At 42.8% G+C, this 13,740-nt stretch overlaps 3 protein-coding genes across 4 annotated transcripts; all 3 read right to left on the minus strand.

Annotated features, from left to right (window-relative positions):
* Positions 1–468: 468 nt before the first annotated feature.
* Positions 469–3,279, minus strand: LOC109642810 (sesquipedalian-1-like). Its single transcript, XM_020107745.2, has 4 exons — positions 3,180–3,279; positions 2,765–2,859; positions 1,634–1,937; positions 469–1,316 (listed from the first exon to the last, which is right to left on the minus strand). The coding sequence occupies exons 2-4, from the start codon at positions 2,843–2,845 to the stop codon at positions 880–882; spliced, it is 822 nt and encodes a 273-aa protein (XP_019963304.2). The 5' UTR covers positions 2,846–2,859; positions 3,180–3,279; the 3' UTR covers positions 469–879.
* A 974-nt stretch (positions 3,280–4,253) lies between these two features.
* On the minus strand, positions 4,254–9,402 carry LOC109642808 (zinc finger protein 572-like). The gene is made up of 5 exons (XM_020107744.2): positions 9,128–9,402; positions 8,708–8,906; positions 7,792–8,620; positions 6,021–6,211; positions 4,254–5,906 (listed from the first exon to the last, which is right to left on the minus strand). The coding sequence occupies exons 2-5, from the start codon at positions 8,895–8,897 to the stop codon at positions 4,972–4,974; spliced, it is 2,145 nt and encodes a 714-aa protein (XP_019963303.2). The 5' UTR covers positions 8,898–8,906; positions 9,128–9,402; the 3' UTR covers positions 4,254–4,971.
* Positions 9,403–9,940: 538 nt separating this feature from the next.
* Positions 9,941–13,736, minus strand: pkmyt1 (protein kinase, membrane associated tyrosine/threonine 1). Of its 2 annotated transcripts, none has more exons than XM_020107741.2 (8): positions 13,595–13,736; positions 12,714–13,085; positions 12,141–12,378; positions 11,746–12,025; positions 11,547–11,653; positions 11,286–11,458; positions 10,793–11,013; positions 9,941–10,630 (listed from the first exon to the last, which is right to left on the minus strand). In XM_020107741.2, the coding sequence occupies exons 2-8, from the start codon at positions 13,059–13,061 to the stop codon at positions 10,255–10,257; spliced, it is 1,743 nt and encodes a 580-aa protein (XP_019963300.1). In that variant the 5' UTR covers positions 13,062–13,085; positions 13,595–13,736; the 3' UTR covers positions 9,941–10,254. The 2 variants fall into 2 exon arrangements, with proteins under 2 accessions (XP_019963300.1, XP_069374229.1); XM_069518128.1 differs by lacking the exon at positions 13,595–13,736 and adding an exon at positions 13,405–13,545.
* Between the last annotated feature and the right edge of the window lie 4 nt (positions 13,737–13,740).

Below are 13,740 nucleotides of genomic sequence, written 5' to 3' on the forward strand. Positions count from 1 at the left end.
TTGATCTGATGGAGATGTTTGCAGAGAATCAGTAGAAAGTGAAAGCCTGTGCATAGAGGGTTGCATGCAGGAGAGCGACTGCGTCAAGTATGAGCTCAAAGGTGAAAAGAGAGCAAGAGACGCAGAGAGAGAGAGAAAGAGACCAAGCTCAGTCAAAGACCATAAAAACAAGACAGCTGGACAGACTGAAATAGCTCCGCCACCCCCCATCATTCTCTTTCTCAGCCATTTTGACTCACTGAGAAAATTCAAGACTTCACCCTTCTTGGCCTGCTCTGCCCCCCCCCCCCATACAACTGGTAGCCTTATTTTACCCACTCAACTATGGTCTGCTTTATTCTGAAAGTCTAATTTAGTCCTATACAGACAAACTGGTCGTTTCAAGGATCAATAACATCTGATTATTGGTAAATGTACAGTATCAGCAAACATTATTTAACAAAATAAAAGAATTCAAATCAGTCAATATCCATTATTATCAAGATAAATGTCACTTTATTTTTTATTGAATTTTTGCTCCAGAGTAAAGGTTGCGTGAGGTGTTGTAACCACTGTCACATTGTCATTAAATCTATATATATATATATATATATATATATATATATATATATATAGGACTTAAATCTTATTGCTATTGATGACAAAATAATACAAATGTATGGTGTGTGTGAAAGTCAATAGGGCAGCAGGTCACAGATCATTTATTGACTCTATCACATAGTAAAAAACAACAGTATGTTCTCTCTCCAACCATAAATATATAAACTATATCTTAAAATATTTTTAAAATTTGTAAACCCTATTTACATTGGTCCTTTGCAATGTTACCATGGTTACTGAAATTTAAGATTAGACCCACAACACGCCACATCCGTCAACTTATCCAAAATCTATCAAGTTCTCCTCCTGAACGTCTGCACCTACTCGTCCTCGTTTTGACCAATTAACAATCAGTTCTTTGACCTCTCTTCCAAAATCTTCGTGCAGTTTACTGAATTCCTCCTTGGGGTCCAAGCACACCGCTGACCACTCCCCCATGGGCGGAGCAGGGGCGTTAATCGGCACCACGTTGGCGTTCCTCTTCGTCCAGAGTTTGGGTGATCTCTTACTGGCTGTTTTGGATGAAATGGTCGGAGTTTGAAGGGTCGGACCGGAGCTCAGCCCGGGTGCTGCGACCACGGCGGCTGGTGCTGCGAACGAAGGCAGCGATGAAGACTGTCTGCTCTGATAGGCGGCTGAGGATCCGGCCTCTGTTTGGCTGAAATTTGGCATTGTGAAAGTTTTGGCTGGTTCGCTGGATAACTCAGCTAAAGCATCTGAGGAAAGAAACAGAGACAAATGATCAAGCAGCTGAAGTAACAGCAACAGAAAGACTGAAGCTGCTGTTTTAATTTGGCAGATGGTTCTGGGACTTTCTCAAAGACATTTTGACGAGAGGAGGCAGAGATGAAGCCACCAATTCTGCAACCAATGACTGACAACACTTTTAACGCTGTACCACAGTGTACATGGTCTCTGCTGTGGAGCAGTAAACAGTGATGCAACGCCTCCCACAGCTGCTCTCCTCAACAAAGACTTCTCTCTTTCACCCACAGAATAAAGATAAAGACACCCGGAGCTTTCTGTCTCTCACCTCTGTACTTCTTCTCCAGGTCCATCACGAGAAGCGCCAGGTAGTTGTGGTTGGCCGACAGCAGGGCTTTGATCCAGCTCTCCTGGCTGGCCTGGTCCTCTGCAGCGAACTTGTACGTCCGCAGTCCCGGCTCGCTCCACACCAGCGAGAAGGCGAACTGCTCCTCGGACTCGCACAGCTGGACGGTGCAGCCCTCGAGAACAATCACTCCTATCAGGTCACGGTCGCCCGCCCGGTCCTTGTAGAAGAGGAGGTTCCCCTTCAGCACACACCAGCGCTTCTGATAGGAAGTCTTTATCTCACCCTGTGTGACAATCGAGTGTAACTGACTCATTTACTGAATTTCTTACACAACTGTGTCGGTGAAGTAAGCAGAAACTGTCAGGAAACTACAGAGGCAAGAATTTAAAAAATGGAATGGTTGTCTATGTGTAGAAACTAACCAATTCTAGTATTGTATTCGATTTCATTTTATGCATGTTTATCTGACTGATTAGGGCTGACATGTCATATATAGAGGCCTGGGAGCTTGAGGGTTCTGCGCAGTATTTTAGCTGTTCCTAGGACTGTGCTTTTCAGGACAGTACCTGTCCCTCAGTTTGGGGGGGGGGGGGGGGGTCCACAGCCCTAATTATCCCACTACCACAGGGATCATTGCATTTCACCTTCCACATCTGTTCTAGCTGCTCTTTCAGCCCTTCAATCTTCTCACGCTCCCTTTGCCTGACGTTACTGTCTGCTGGGATTTCCACATCTATGACTGTCCACCACCACTGTTTCCTGCTGGTCGGCCAGCAGCTGGAATCTGAAGTCCCGCAGGACCTTGGCTTGGGTGGTATATCCCATCGGCACTCAGGCCCCTCTAATCCATACTCCGCACAGATGCTCCTGCTCGCTATCCCAGCCTGCATCTCACACCCTGCCACTATGTGCTGGACTGTCTCTGGGGCACCTTGTGGTCGACCCTGGCATCTATGGATCTTGTGCTGCCATGATTAGTGCCTCAGACCAGCCTTATCCAACCACGGGTAGGAAAAGGTTCTCAAACTATAAAACTCAAATAAAAGAGATAAAAGAGAAAACTGTAATTTGATGTACGTGTGCATATTCCTGGATTGGAGTGTGATTTACCTTCTTGTACAGGAATCCCTCCTTGTCCACAGGTGAGTTGCACGATTCAAAATGCGCGAGAATTTTCCCACCAACCTTCATTTCAACATCTCAGGCTGTTCAACACACAAACAACAACAACAACACAACTTGATTAAGCTCTTACTTCCTCATGTGTTTTCACTCTTTCCACATTATCATCACACTCGTTCAATAAGAAGTCACACGGAGTTTAACAGGTTTTTTTTTTTTTAATACTTTCACCGCCATTAACGACGACGTGTTGTCGTGACGCGTCGTGTAACGTTGGTTTGAATCTCTCGTTAAATTCAGTTCCTGTTTGCAACGTGTCGATTTAAAGGTGAAAAGAAGAAGTGGCTGAATAATAAGACGGGGTTTGTAGTTCAGGGATCAGACACACGCTGAGATCACTCACCTTCCTGAAGTGTGGAAATAAGTTTCTGTTTCCTCTGGGTGTGTGTCCCAGTCACTTCCTGGTAGGGAAAGGTGAGGTGACGTCACCACCGCGTCACAACAACTTTAAATATTATAATTTACAACATTTCGAACGATATATTATATGTGTGTAAATCCAATCTTGCTACAGACTCCTTCATGTGTAATAATACCTGAATATTTATACTCATATTTATCAAGACTCATTTGCACCTTTTTTAATTTGCAGTGTTTTTAATCCTTGTTTTAGTTTGAGATTCTTTGGTTTTTATTTCATTGTGTTTATTTGCTGCTTCTGCCCATACATTCTATAGTGTTTCTATATCACTGCTGCTCATACCGGCTCATCAGTACTTAGTACTCATGTACCTCATGTTTGGGAATGTCAATAAATCTTCTTGAATCTTACTGTGATGGATGTAAATTTCACAAACAATACCCTCCATTTCACAGGCTTTCTATATCAAATAATAATGTAATATAATATAATATAATATAATATAATATGTATTCATATAGCACCTTTCAAATCACAGTTACAGATGCTTTACAAGTTAAAAATGAAAAATTTAAAGTAATCTATTCCAAAGCATTTTGAAGATCCCACAAAGATGAAGATCAAATTAAACTTTACAAAACAATTTAAATAGTAAGATCAGAACTAGGAGACAGCAGTGAGGACAAAATACATTTCTGGCATTAAATGTTTTATTATTCCTTTAGTATATTTTATTTTATTATTTTTTTGTACATTAATGTTGTAATCTGTCAAGAGGAATAAAGTCTACACACACACACACGTCTTGTATTTGTAATGTAACTTAATACAAGGACGTTTGGTTTCTCAAATGTAACTTGATGATGACGTGAACTCTCTGGCCGTGTGTGTGTGTGTGTGTGTGTGTGAACTCCATTGCGGTCAGTGCTGCATGTTGTTTCCTCTGTGAAAATCCCTGACATCTGTTGTAAAGTCATGTTATTGCAGGTGATAATTACTCACACATGCTATCTGTGTAACATGACTCAACACAAATAACTAATGAAGTACAGAACACACTGTTATATCTTTTTAATTAACTCAGCCACAAGACAATATTTGTTTAAAGAGTCACTCACTGAGCCAGTTTATCATTTACTTAGCTGTGCAAAGTTCATTTCTTTTTATCCTAAATAACAAAATAAATCTGCAATAAATATATCCAGCAAACAACAAGATTCAGTTAAATTCTGGTTATTATAATGGCAATCATGCTGTTGAGTATTAATCAAATATTACTTTTTCATCATTCACATTATGCTTTTGTTTTTGCCTTTATATACCTCATTTAAAATTACACTGTGCCTTTGAATCACTGCATCTCCAGATGTAAGATCTCTTTGGTTATCTCTTGTTACATCACGACTTTTTACACATTCAGTCACTTTCACTTGTCACACCAGTGAAACTAATTTCATTAACTGCTCTATTCTGTCAAATGTCCCAATAAGTCCTGACGCTGAGCCAGTGTGCACAATAACAGTCTCCATGAAACAACTTACCTGAACTCTATGCATGTATTTTTAGTCAGTAACAACCTTGATTTCCATGTTAGGAAATAGAAATCAAATCACTACTTGGAACAATCAACTAATGAGTTAGAGGAAGGTAACATTTACAGTCAGTAGTTATTATTTAAATATACTTTAAACTTGACTTTTTCACACACTAAAAAGTATCACCCACAATCCAAGTGCTCTGATTTTAATGAGTCACACTAAGTCTTGTGTCACAATCACAAATGTTGCTCCCTCCACGTTTGCTGTAACTGCAGTCTCTCTCCGATGTGGATCTTCTGGTGTCTTTTCAGATTCTCCCCTCGACTGAAGCTCTTTCCACACTGGTTGCAGTAGTACGGTTTCTCCCCTGTGTGGACGCGCTTATGTTTCTTCAGGTCTCCCGCCTGACTGAAGCGCCTCCCGCACTGTACGCAGCCGTACGGCTTTTCCCCCGTATGACAGCGCTGGTGGATTCGCAAGTTCCCCAGCCTGCTGAACGTCTTCCCACATACAACACACAAGTGCGTGTCATCGTCTCTGAAGTGCTCCATCTTGATTCTCCTCACGTCAAACAAAGCCCTATTGGGTTTTGAAAATCCATGCCTCCTCTGTATGCTGTGCTTTGAGTGGGCAAAGGTGAGTCCGTAAGGTTCAGCGCCAACTTGTGGCCTGAGGGTCTCAGCAGAGTTATGACGAGAAGAGTTGCAGCTTAAATCCACACATCCAGGATATTGCTCTTGAGGAGGTAGAGGTTCTGATGTCCTACAGTTTGTCAGCTCTGCTTCTATATTGACGGCAGCCAGGTTTACCTCAAGTGGACAGATGGAGGGAGGATTGAGCAAAGTGTCAGATGAGACAGAAGTGATTTCTCTGTTTGCACTGTGTGATGGTTGGACAGTCTTTATTATGTGCATCCCCTCCTCAGGCTGTGCTTTGCAATATTCATGCGAGGTTTGTGCTAAGTCGCATTCAGCCTGTGGCTCAGTATTATTGTGGCTTTCATGTTCTCTGCATTCCTGCTTTATGTCGTGTTCAGGTGTGTGGCTGCTCGTCGGCTCTTGCTCTGTGTGTGTGACACCTGAGTTGTGCCTCTGAGTGACACTGAAGTCCTGCTCGTGAGTCTTTGTGTCTTGTATTTCTTCAGGCAACGGTCCACTGTCAGGCAGAGCAGCTGAGAAATGAATCAAAGAAATCAAGGACTGTTTATTCTTGTTTACCAACTCATCGCCACACTGCAGCCAAAATGGAACTGATGCATTTACATGTGCATTACGACTTCACTCACGTGCACTCTCTCTTGTTATTTTGTCCTGAAGCTCCAGCAGTCGTCTCTTCAGACTCTTGTTCTCCCTCTGTGTTCTAGCAGTTTTCTCCTGGTACTCCGACACCGTCTCCTTCACCACCTCCAGAACCTCCTGCACCACCTCAGTCAGCAGCTTGGCCACACGAGCATTCAAACGGTCAATTTTAGACATCCTGAAATCCAACAGCACCCAGGGTTCCGATTAAGTGAGTTTTATAAACATTGTTTTGACGTGTGTTAATATGATCACTGGATGTTTTGTTGACCTTTTCTTCTATGTATTGTTTTTATTGTTATTAAAGCTTTTAATGCCCATGTGATGAACATCCACTGTGAAGGTGACAAGTTGAATAAGTATTAAATAAAGACAAAAATGCACAAACCCTACAGAACCAGACCATTTCAATGCAAAGCTTCCTGATCTGGAAATTACATTTACAAACATCCCATGTTAGCTTAGCTTTAAACACAGTTTCCATAGATAATCTAATGAAATGAAGGTCACGTTTATTTGATGTTTAATGATTTGATCCCTGCAGTTTGAACTGTGTGTGTGTTCCCTGAATAAGACACAAGAGCTCCAGTACCTGGAGGCTGCTTCTGAAGTTAGCGGCTAAGTTGACACGTTAGCTTCCTGAGCTAACTCCGTATTTTCCTTTTCTCTTTGAACATCGCAGAGTTTCAACGAAGCGTCACACGATCAGCGACACGTTTACTTCTAACCAACACGCGTCATTTCTAACGAATAACACGAGTTTAAATCACAGAAAACGATGAAATAAAGACGCATCATATGGTCACAACAAACACGCAACACCCGGAAGAGGAAATGGATTATTTTGAGAAGGGTATTGCTTTTCAGAATAAAGGTCCATGTTAAATGCGTTTGTAAATTCGTACGTAAATTCAACATTTCTGTTTAATTCAGATCTGACTTTGCTCATTAACAGTGTAATTACATCTAATATCCTCATTTTAAATTGTGTTTTAAAAATTCCATAAGGCAAATGATACAAGAAATAAAACCAAACCAAAGCAGAATAAATAATTTAAGTTTTAGTCAATTAAATGTGAAACACAGTGTGGTACATTAAAGGTCAAACAATCACACACAAAGTTCAGTGGATATCAGTTTAGTAGTTTTTGTGTAAAATTAAGCCAACAAACAAATACACAGACAAAGATGAAACATAGCAAAAACAAAGTGAACACAAGTGCAGGAACATTTATTCCTGATGTGAATATTCCTACAAAAGCTCTAAAATCAGGAATGACTTTATCACACAGCTTCTTTTTTGTGTTCAGATTGTAAAGGATCAGTGTAAGCAACACTTTACATACAGAGGAACCAAATCCATTTATCTGATTTGGAGGTTCAGGATGAAGTATCACAGTAAACAAACCTCTGAATATCTGGCAAACAACAGTGAGGCAGGAACAGGAGAAGTGGTTGACTCTGCTTTTTCATCTCTGAATTTGACTCAATATGTAATCTACAATGTGGTTTTATATTTTAATTTTCAAAAGGCACATTTAATTGTGTAATAAATAACTTAACTAGTCCAGTAACTCTCGTTTTTGCTCATAGAGAATCCAGCATTTTACAGTTTTTAAACATTCGTCAGTAGATTAAAAACTTGCCGCCTTTTTTAGTGTCCATTCCTAAATATCAAAAACATGAGGCGTAAGTAAAACATCAGGATATCACAGCAGAACAATGTGGCTCCGTACCTTTGTAAAAACACAGCCCCCTCACAGATGCGTTTGTAGGTGTTTCTTCAGGTTACTCGAGTGGCTGAAACTTTTTCCGCAGTGGCTGCAGCCGAACGGCTTCTCTCCCGTGTGATAGCGCAGGTGCACCGTCAGGTACCCCGACTGACTGAAGCTCTTCCCACACACCGAGCAGCAGTACGGCTTCTCCCCTGTGTGCACCCTGCTGTGTTTCTTGTAGTCGCCTGCGTGTCCGAAGGTGCGACCGCACAGCGAGCAGCAGTAGTGTTTTCTGACGTTTCTCTGGAAGGAAGCTGAGTCCGAAGAGCCAGAGTCTGCACCAAAAATGTTTGTGAGACTGTATCTTGGAGATTGAGGCTCTTGGCCCCGACCGAAGATGAACCCTGACATGTTGTAGAGTCCTGAATTGGTTGGAGGGGGTTCAAATCTGTGTAAGAGTGTAGAGCTGGTCGCGGCATCATCAAACAAATTGTCAGTGTGTGTGTGCGCGGTCTCTTGATCTGGTATGGGCTCCTCTTTCATTTTATTTGATGTAAGCGATAAAACAGAGACATTTTCCTTGATTTGAATTGTAACAGTGGGGTCTACGTGATTTGTAGTTGGTGATAATAACCTGTCATCAGTCTCAATTTTGAGAGTTCTCGGATCGCTCAAGTTATCATCGTGCAAATGTGATTCTGTCGTAGCTTTGGGGGAGAGGCACGGTGTAGTGAGGGATGCTTCACAGTCAGTGTCTGCAAATGAATCTGAAACGTCCTTATCAGCAGGTTCAGCATCGTCTACCAGCTCCTCGTTCTCTCTCTGTTCCCCCTCAGCCTGCTGGGTTGCGGTGGAAATTTGCGGCAAAGGCCCTGCGACACAACAAGGGCGACGAAGAGACACAATTATTTATCAGTTTCCACATTTCTGGACTCCAGTGCTGAGCGGCGCTCTCTTACCACTGCTCTCCAAGTCGATCTTGTGTTGGAGCTCCTGCAGCCTCCTCCTCAGACTCTGGTTCTCCCTCTGAGTCCTGGCTGTTTTCTCCTGGTACTCCCACACCGTCTCTCTCACCACCTCCAGAACCTCCTGCACCACGTTACACAGCAGCTTCTCCACTCGGACATTCAGACGCTCAATTTTGGACATAGTTATGAACTGAGAAGAAATATGGAGACAAATATATATATATATATATATATCTTTGCCATCACACATCTTCACACTTCTATCTGATCATCTTTCTTATTTCAGCCAAATGTAAACACAACAAAAAGCTGGATTTACACACAATCTTATAACAATAACATCAAATACTGATATTTTAACACCAGTTTTACAGATGGATAAGGATTCTTGAAATGTGAACAGAAACCAACCTCACACCCAGTTCAGTCTGTGGGTGAATCCTGTTTATTGTCAGTCTGTTGTTGAACACTGCGGAGTCTTCAGTGTGAATCCCAGCTTGTTTGACCCGGATGTGAATCATTCATTTATTTACAATATTCACATTAATTCAGTTTCTCGTGTTGAAGCTGCAGAATCATCGAAACGAATCTGATCAATGAGTCAAAACTATTTTTTAAAATCACACATGAAGCGAAAGAGTGTGAAAATACTGATGTGTGCGTTAGAGACGTTAGACGTCATCACGCACAGCCTTCTGATCTTCTTCCTGGGTCTTTAAAAAGGGTTGAAATGCAGCGGCGGGTGCGTTGCTGCCATCTACTGGTGAACAGAGTATTTTAAAAACATGAACTCATTAAAATATATTTAATTGCAGCAAAACAAATTTCAATTTGTATAATTTGCTTTTGGTTTTTAAAAGAAGCATTTGCAGAATTTTTTGTAAAAGCTCCAAGTGTACTAATTTTTTGTTTGTTTTGTATATTTCTGAAGGTTAGTTAATTTGATAATAGAAGCACATTTTATATATATATATATATATATATATATGTAAGCATTTCTCATGCTTGAGCCTTCTCAGTCACTAATTTAAAAAGGGTTTCTACATTGCATGTTTATATTGTTTACACTTATTGTACAATGTGTGATGATGAAAATCAATGAGTCAGTCGATCAAATGACTCCTACACTGTCACTTGTCATCTTCCAGTCACATGAACCTTGAGCTTGAATAAGAGATTTTCTATTTTAAAGTCACTGACAATAAAAAAAACACACCAGACAAGTATTTCTCCTTGTTTTATTTTCTTTTGCAGCTCTTGAGATACACGACTCAGAGCACACCAAGCTAATGATTTAACAATAAACCAGTAACAGATTGCATTTACCCAAACATAAAAAGTGCTTTAAGGTTTGATTACATGCTCAACGCTTACCCCTAAATCTTTTTTCAATCTTTTCAAATACATGTTAAAAGAAGCTGTTGTACGACTGTAATAATATGGCAGAGAAAACAGTTCATACAAGCTGATTGGTGAACGTGGTACATTCAAACATCAGGTGGTTTTTAACCTGACACCTGACAGGTAGGCTGGCAGTCTCACGGCTTGTCCTCGAGAGTCGTTTCCTCGAACAGACTGAGCAGGTTCTTTGGTTCAAAGCTGAGTCGGGGTAAAACCTCCTCTGCTCCAACCCAGTCGGGACCGCGCCGCTGTGTCGACCTGGCTGATGAAGAATGGCGGCTCTGCGCTGACTTTTCATTCACGCTGTCTGTGTGAAGCTCTGTGTGTATGGGGCTTGCACTCGGGGTCAGTGTGCGGCAGGAACCATTTGAGTGGATGCTGGAGGGGGTCTGAGCCAAGTTACAGGACCACTCACCCAGATTTGAGTGAGTGGGTGTGCGGGCAGGATGACTGCGGGTCGGTGAAACTGGGAGAGGAGTGGATGTGCTGTCGACAGACATTCTGGATCTGACCCTGTGAAATGGAGCCAATATAAAATAAATAATTTCAGCTGAAGGCAGAAGCAAATGAAGTGGCCTGTCAGTCAGGTGTTTCTTAACTTCGCTGTTGTTGGATATTTCGACATTTCTAAAACACTACAATAAACAACACCATGTGGACACAATGATTCTCTACCTGTGTGAGAAGGTGGGGGAAAGCCCTGGGTTGGTGTGATCCAACAGAAACACTGCGTCATCCCCTGGGCTGCCTGGGTCAGCCTGCATGGTGCTGAGGGACAGGGTTAAATCTCTGTCCCAGCTGTCCTTAGGAGGGGTGCAGGGAGCTGGTTTGGTCCAACGAGGAAGAAAGGACAAGTGAAGGGAGGACAGGAGTCTGCACCCAAAGCACAACACCAACTGTGGGGAAAAAAGGCAACGACAACATTGAGAAGACAATTTTTTTATGCTTCAGGTTTATAATGTTTTCATATAAAAATATTTAAATATTGTGAGTTTATTTGGCAGAAAGCAGTGTTATATCTTGAATATAAGTGGTTTATAACTCTGACTTGGTAGATGTTGACCATGGACGATGCCAGTTGAGTCCCTCTTTGTAAAGCCACATGATTAATATGTTTAATTATATTATTCAAACTCAAAAAGTTAGGATTTGAACAGTTTGACATTACCTGGCAGAGGGTGGTTAGGGTTAACACAGTCTCTGTGACCACAAGATGAATGCGCCTCTTCCACCTGTGTTTCCTGACAGAGGGAAGAGCCAGAAGCTCAGCTACTGTTGGTCTCTCAGAAGGCTCTGGGACCAGCATCATCTTCAACACTGCCTGCAGCTCAGTCGACAGGCCTGCAAATACAGACTGAGGTGGTGAGAAATCATCGAAATACATAAAACAGGAAAATTCCTGAGGACTTAAAAGAAAAGTAGAACCTACTGCTGGTAAACTCTGAGGGGAGGCAGCCTTGTCTGAGCTGTTGCCAGCCCTCTCCACCATTTGGAACTTCAATATTACAGGCAAGCTCCAGAATAGACACACCCAAGCTGAAGTGACAATATTCAGGCACAACATTGAATCAGATCAGATAGAAACATTTTAGAATTTCACTTAATTTTCTCCTTTGTGACATTTGTACCTGAAAACATCTGCAGCGGGTCCATATTCCCCACGGAGGAGCTCAGGGGCCATATACCTGGGATCTCCCTCCTGAGCATCGTCTTTCACTTTCCCCTCCACAGACTCCGAGCTCTTGTGTTTGAGCTCAAGCAGCAGCCCAAAGTCCCCCAGCTTCAGACGACCAGAGTCAGTGATGAGGACGTTGGCCGGCTTGAGGTCCAGATGAACAAAACCATGAGAGTGCAAGTGCTGCAGAGCTGAGAGGAGGTCGCACAGGTAGGCCCAGGCTGCAGGCTCATCTGGATTGGAGAGTTTTAAAAGACAGATATGTCAGTAGTGCCAACTGTTCAGAATATAAAATTAACTGGGGTAGAAAGCAAAGCACATTATGTGTATTGTCCTTTCCAGACAGACCTGGGCTGGGAGGCTGATTCTCAGCATGGAGCAGCAAGCTGGTGCTACACAGCTCTGTCTGAATGTACAGCCGACCATACTCCTCCCAGGCTGCCACGAAATTCAGGATGTGGGGGTGTGGACACAGACGCTCATGGTTCCTCGCTTCCCTCACACTCTGGTTCCTCTCACTGTTTCCCCTGAAGCGATGAGCAGAGCGCTTCACTGCATACTGGCGACCATCCTCGTTACTTAGCACCTACAAAAACAAAACAGTTTTTCTCTTCTAGTCGGGGATTTCTAAATCATGTTCAGACAGAAAATATCTGTATTCAAACAGACAAGACTTTATATAAACACTGTTGTTTCCCTTTCAACCTAATCCAATGTCAGGAACATTATATTAGAAAAAGAAGAGGAAAGGTAAACTGTTAACAGGCCGTGACTATTTAGCTTGTACCAAGTGTTCAAGTGTCTTTAAACCTCTACTTCATCTGAGAGATTGTTAAATTATAAACCTTGTTGTAATGTCTTGGTGTGAACTGTAGTCCTTCAAATGCAGAATTCAATTTCCACAATATTTGCCTTGCTCACCTTGTAGACCTCTCCGAAGGATCCTCTTCCCAGTAGACCCAGATTAGTGAAGCACTGACTGAAATAAGACTGCTGTTTGCTGGGATCATACACAGAATTTGTACTGGGAGATTTACTGAGGGAACAAGACAGGGGCGTCCAGGGGGATGTCTGCTGGGGGAACACCCTGCTCAAAGGGGGACATCCCTTGGATGGAGGCAGCGGGGGCAGAGAATGTGACATCCGGGCTGGGGAAGAAAAGTGCGGGACATGTCGCTTTTTGAGGGAGAAGGACTGCTCTGCGTGGGAGAAGTGGGTCGGAAGAGGGAGAGGAACCCTGGACGCCGTGGTCTCCACCGCCACTGACATGGTGTCTGTAGTGTTTCAGTTGTGCTGCAACAGACAGGACAAAATATATAAAACTGCGAACAGAATAAAAACGATAAGGATCTCTGGGTGGTCAATAAAACAATGTCGAATATTATCACAAAGTATCACTAAGTTTTCCTCGGGATCGATAGAATACGTCAGTATGTTTACAAGTATGTCTGCCATAATAAACAGCGACATCAACCCAGGCCCTGTTGTAATTAAATCCGTGTTAAATCTGATGACAGTGAGTTTGACAGGTTCGGGACCTGACACCTGGGTCATTAGTCTCTGTGGTGTTTTGATGCTCAGGTGAGTCGGGGCTGAATGTGACGTGACGTACACGGTCAACGTGACGAGGGAACCCGCCTCGGTTCTAACCTGTCATGTGGATTTCACTTCAATCGCTGAATTAGCTTCGGCTAACAAACGCGACTCATCCTCCTGACAGGCGTCACCTCGGGTGTTTAGCTAACGTCACCGACAACACCTCCACGTTAGCTCGCCGTGCACCCCACAGACAGGTCACCTACCGCAACCGACGCTGTGGGCGAAGTCAGCAACATCGTGGCACCGACATGGGATCCGGTTTCCAGCACCGACGGTGTTCGAATCACTGACAGTCGCTGAGTCCGGAGCCAGCAGCTCGCGTTCGTCTCAAACAGCCTGGCGCCAAATT

This window comes from Paralichthys olivaceus, chromosome 21 (genome assembly GCF_024713975.1).
Source record: "Paralichthys olivaceus isolate ysfri-2021 chromosome 21, ASM2471397v2, whole genome shotgun sequence".
Classification (NCBI taxonomy): domain Eukaryota; kingdom Metazoa; phylum Chordata; class Actinopteri; order Pleuronectiformes; family Paralichthyidae; genus Paralichthys; species Paralichthys olivaceus.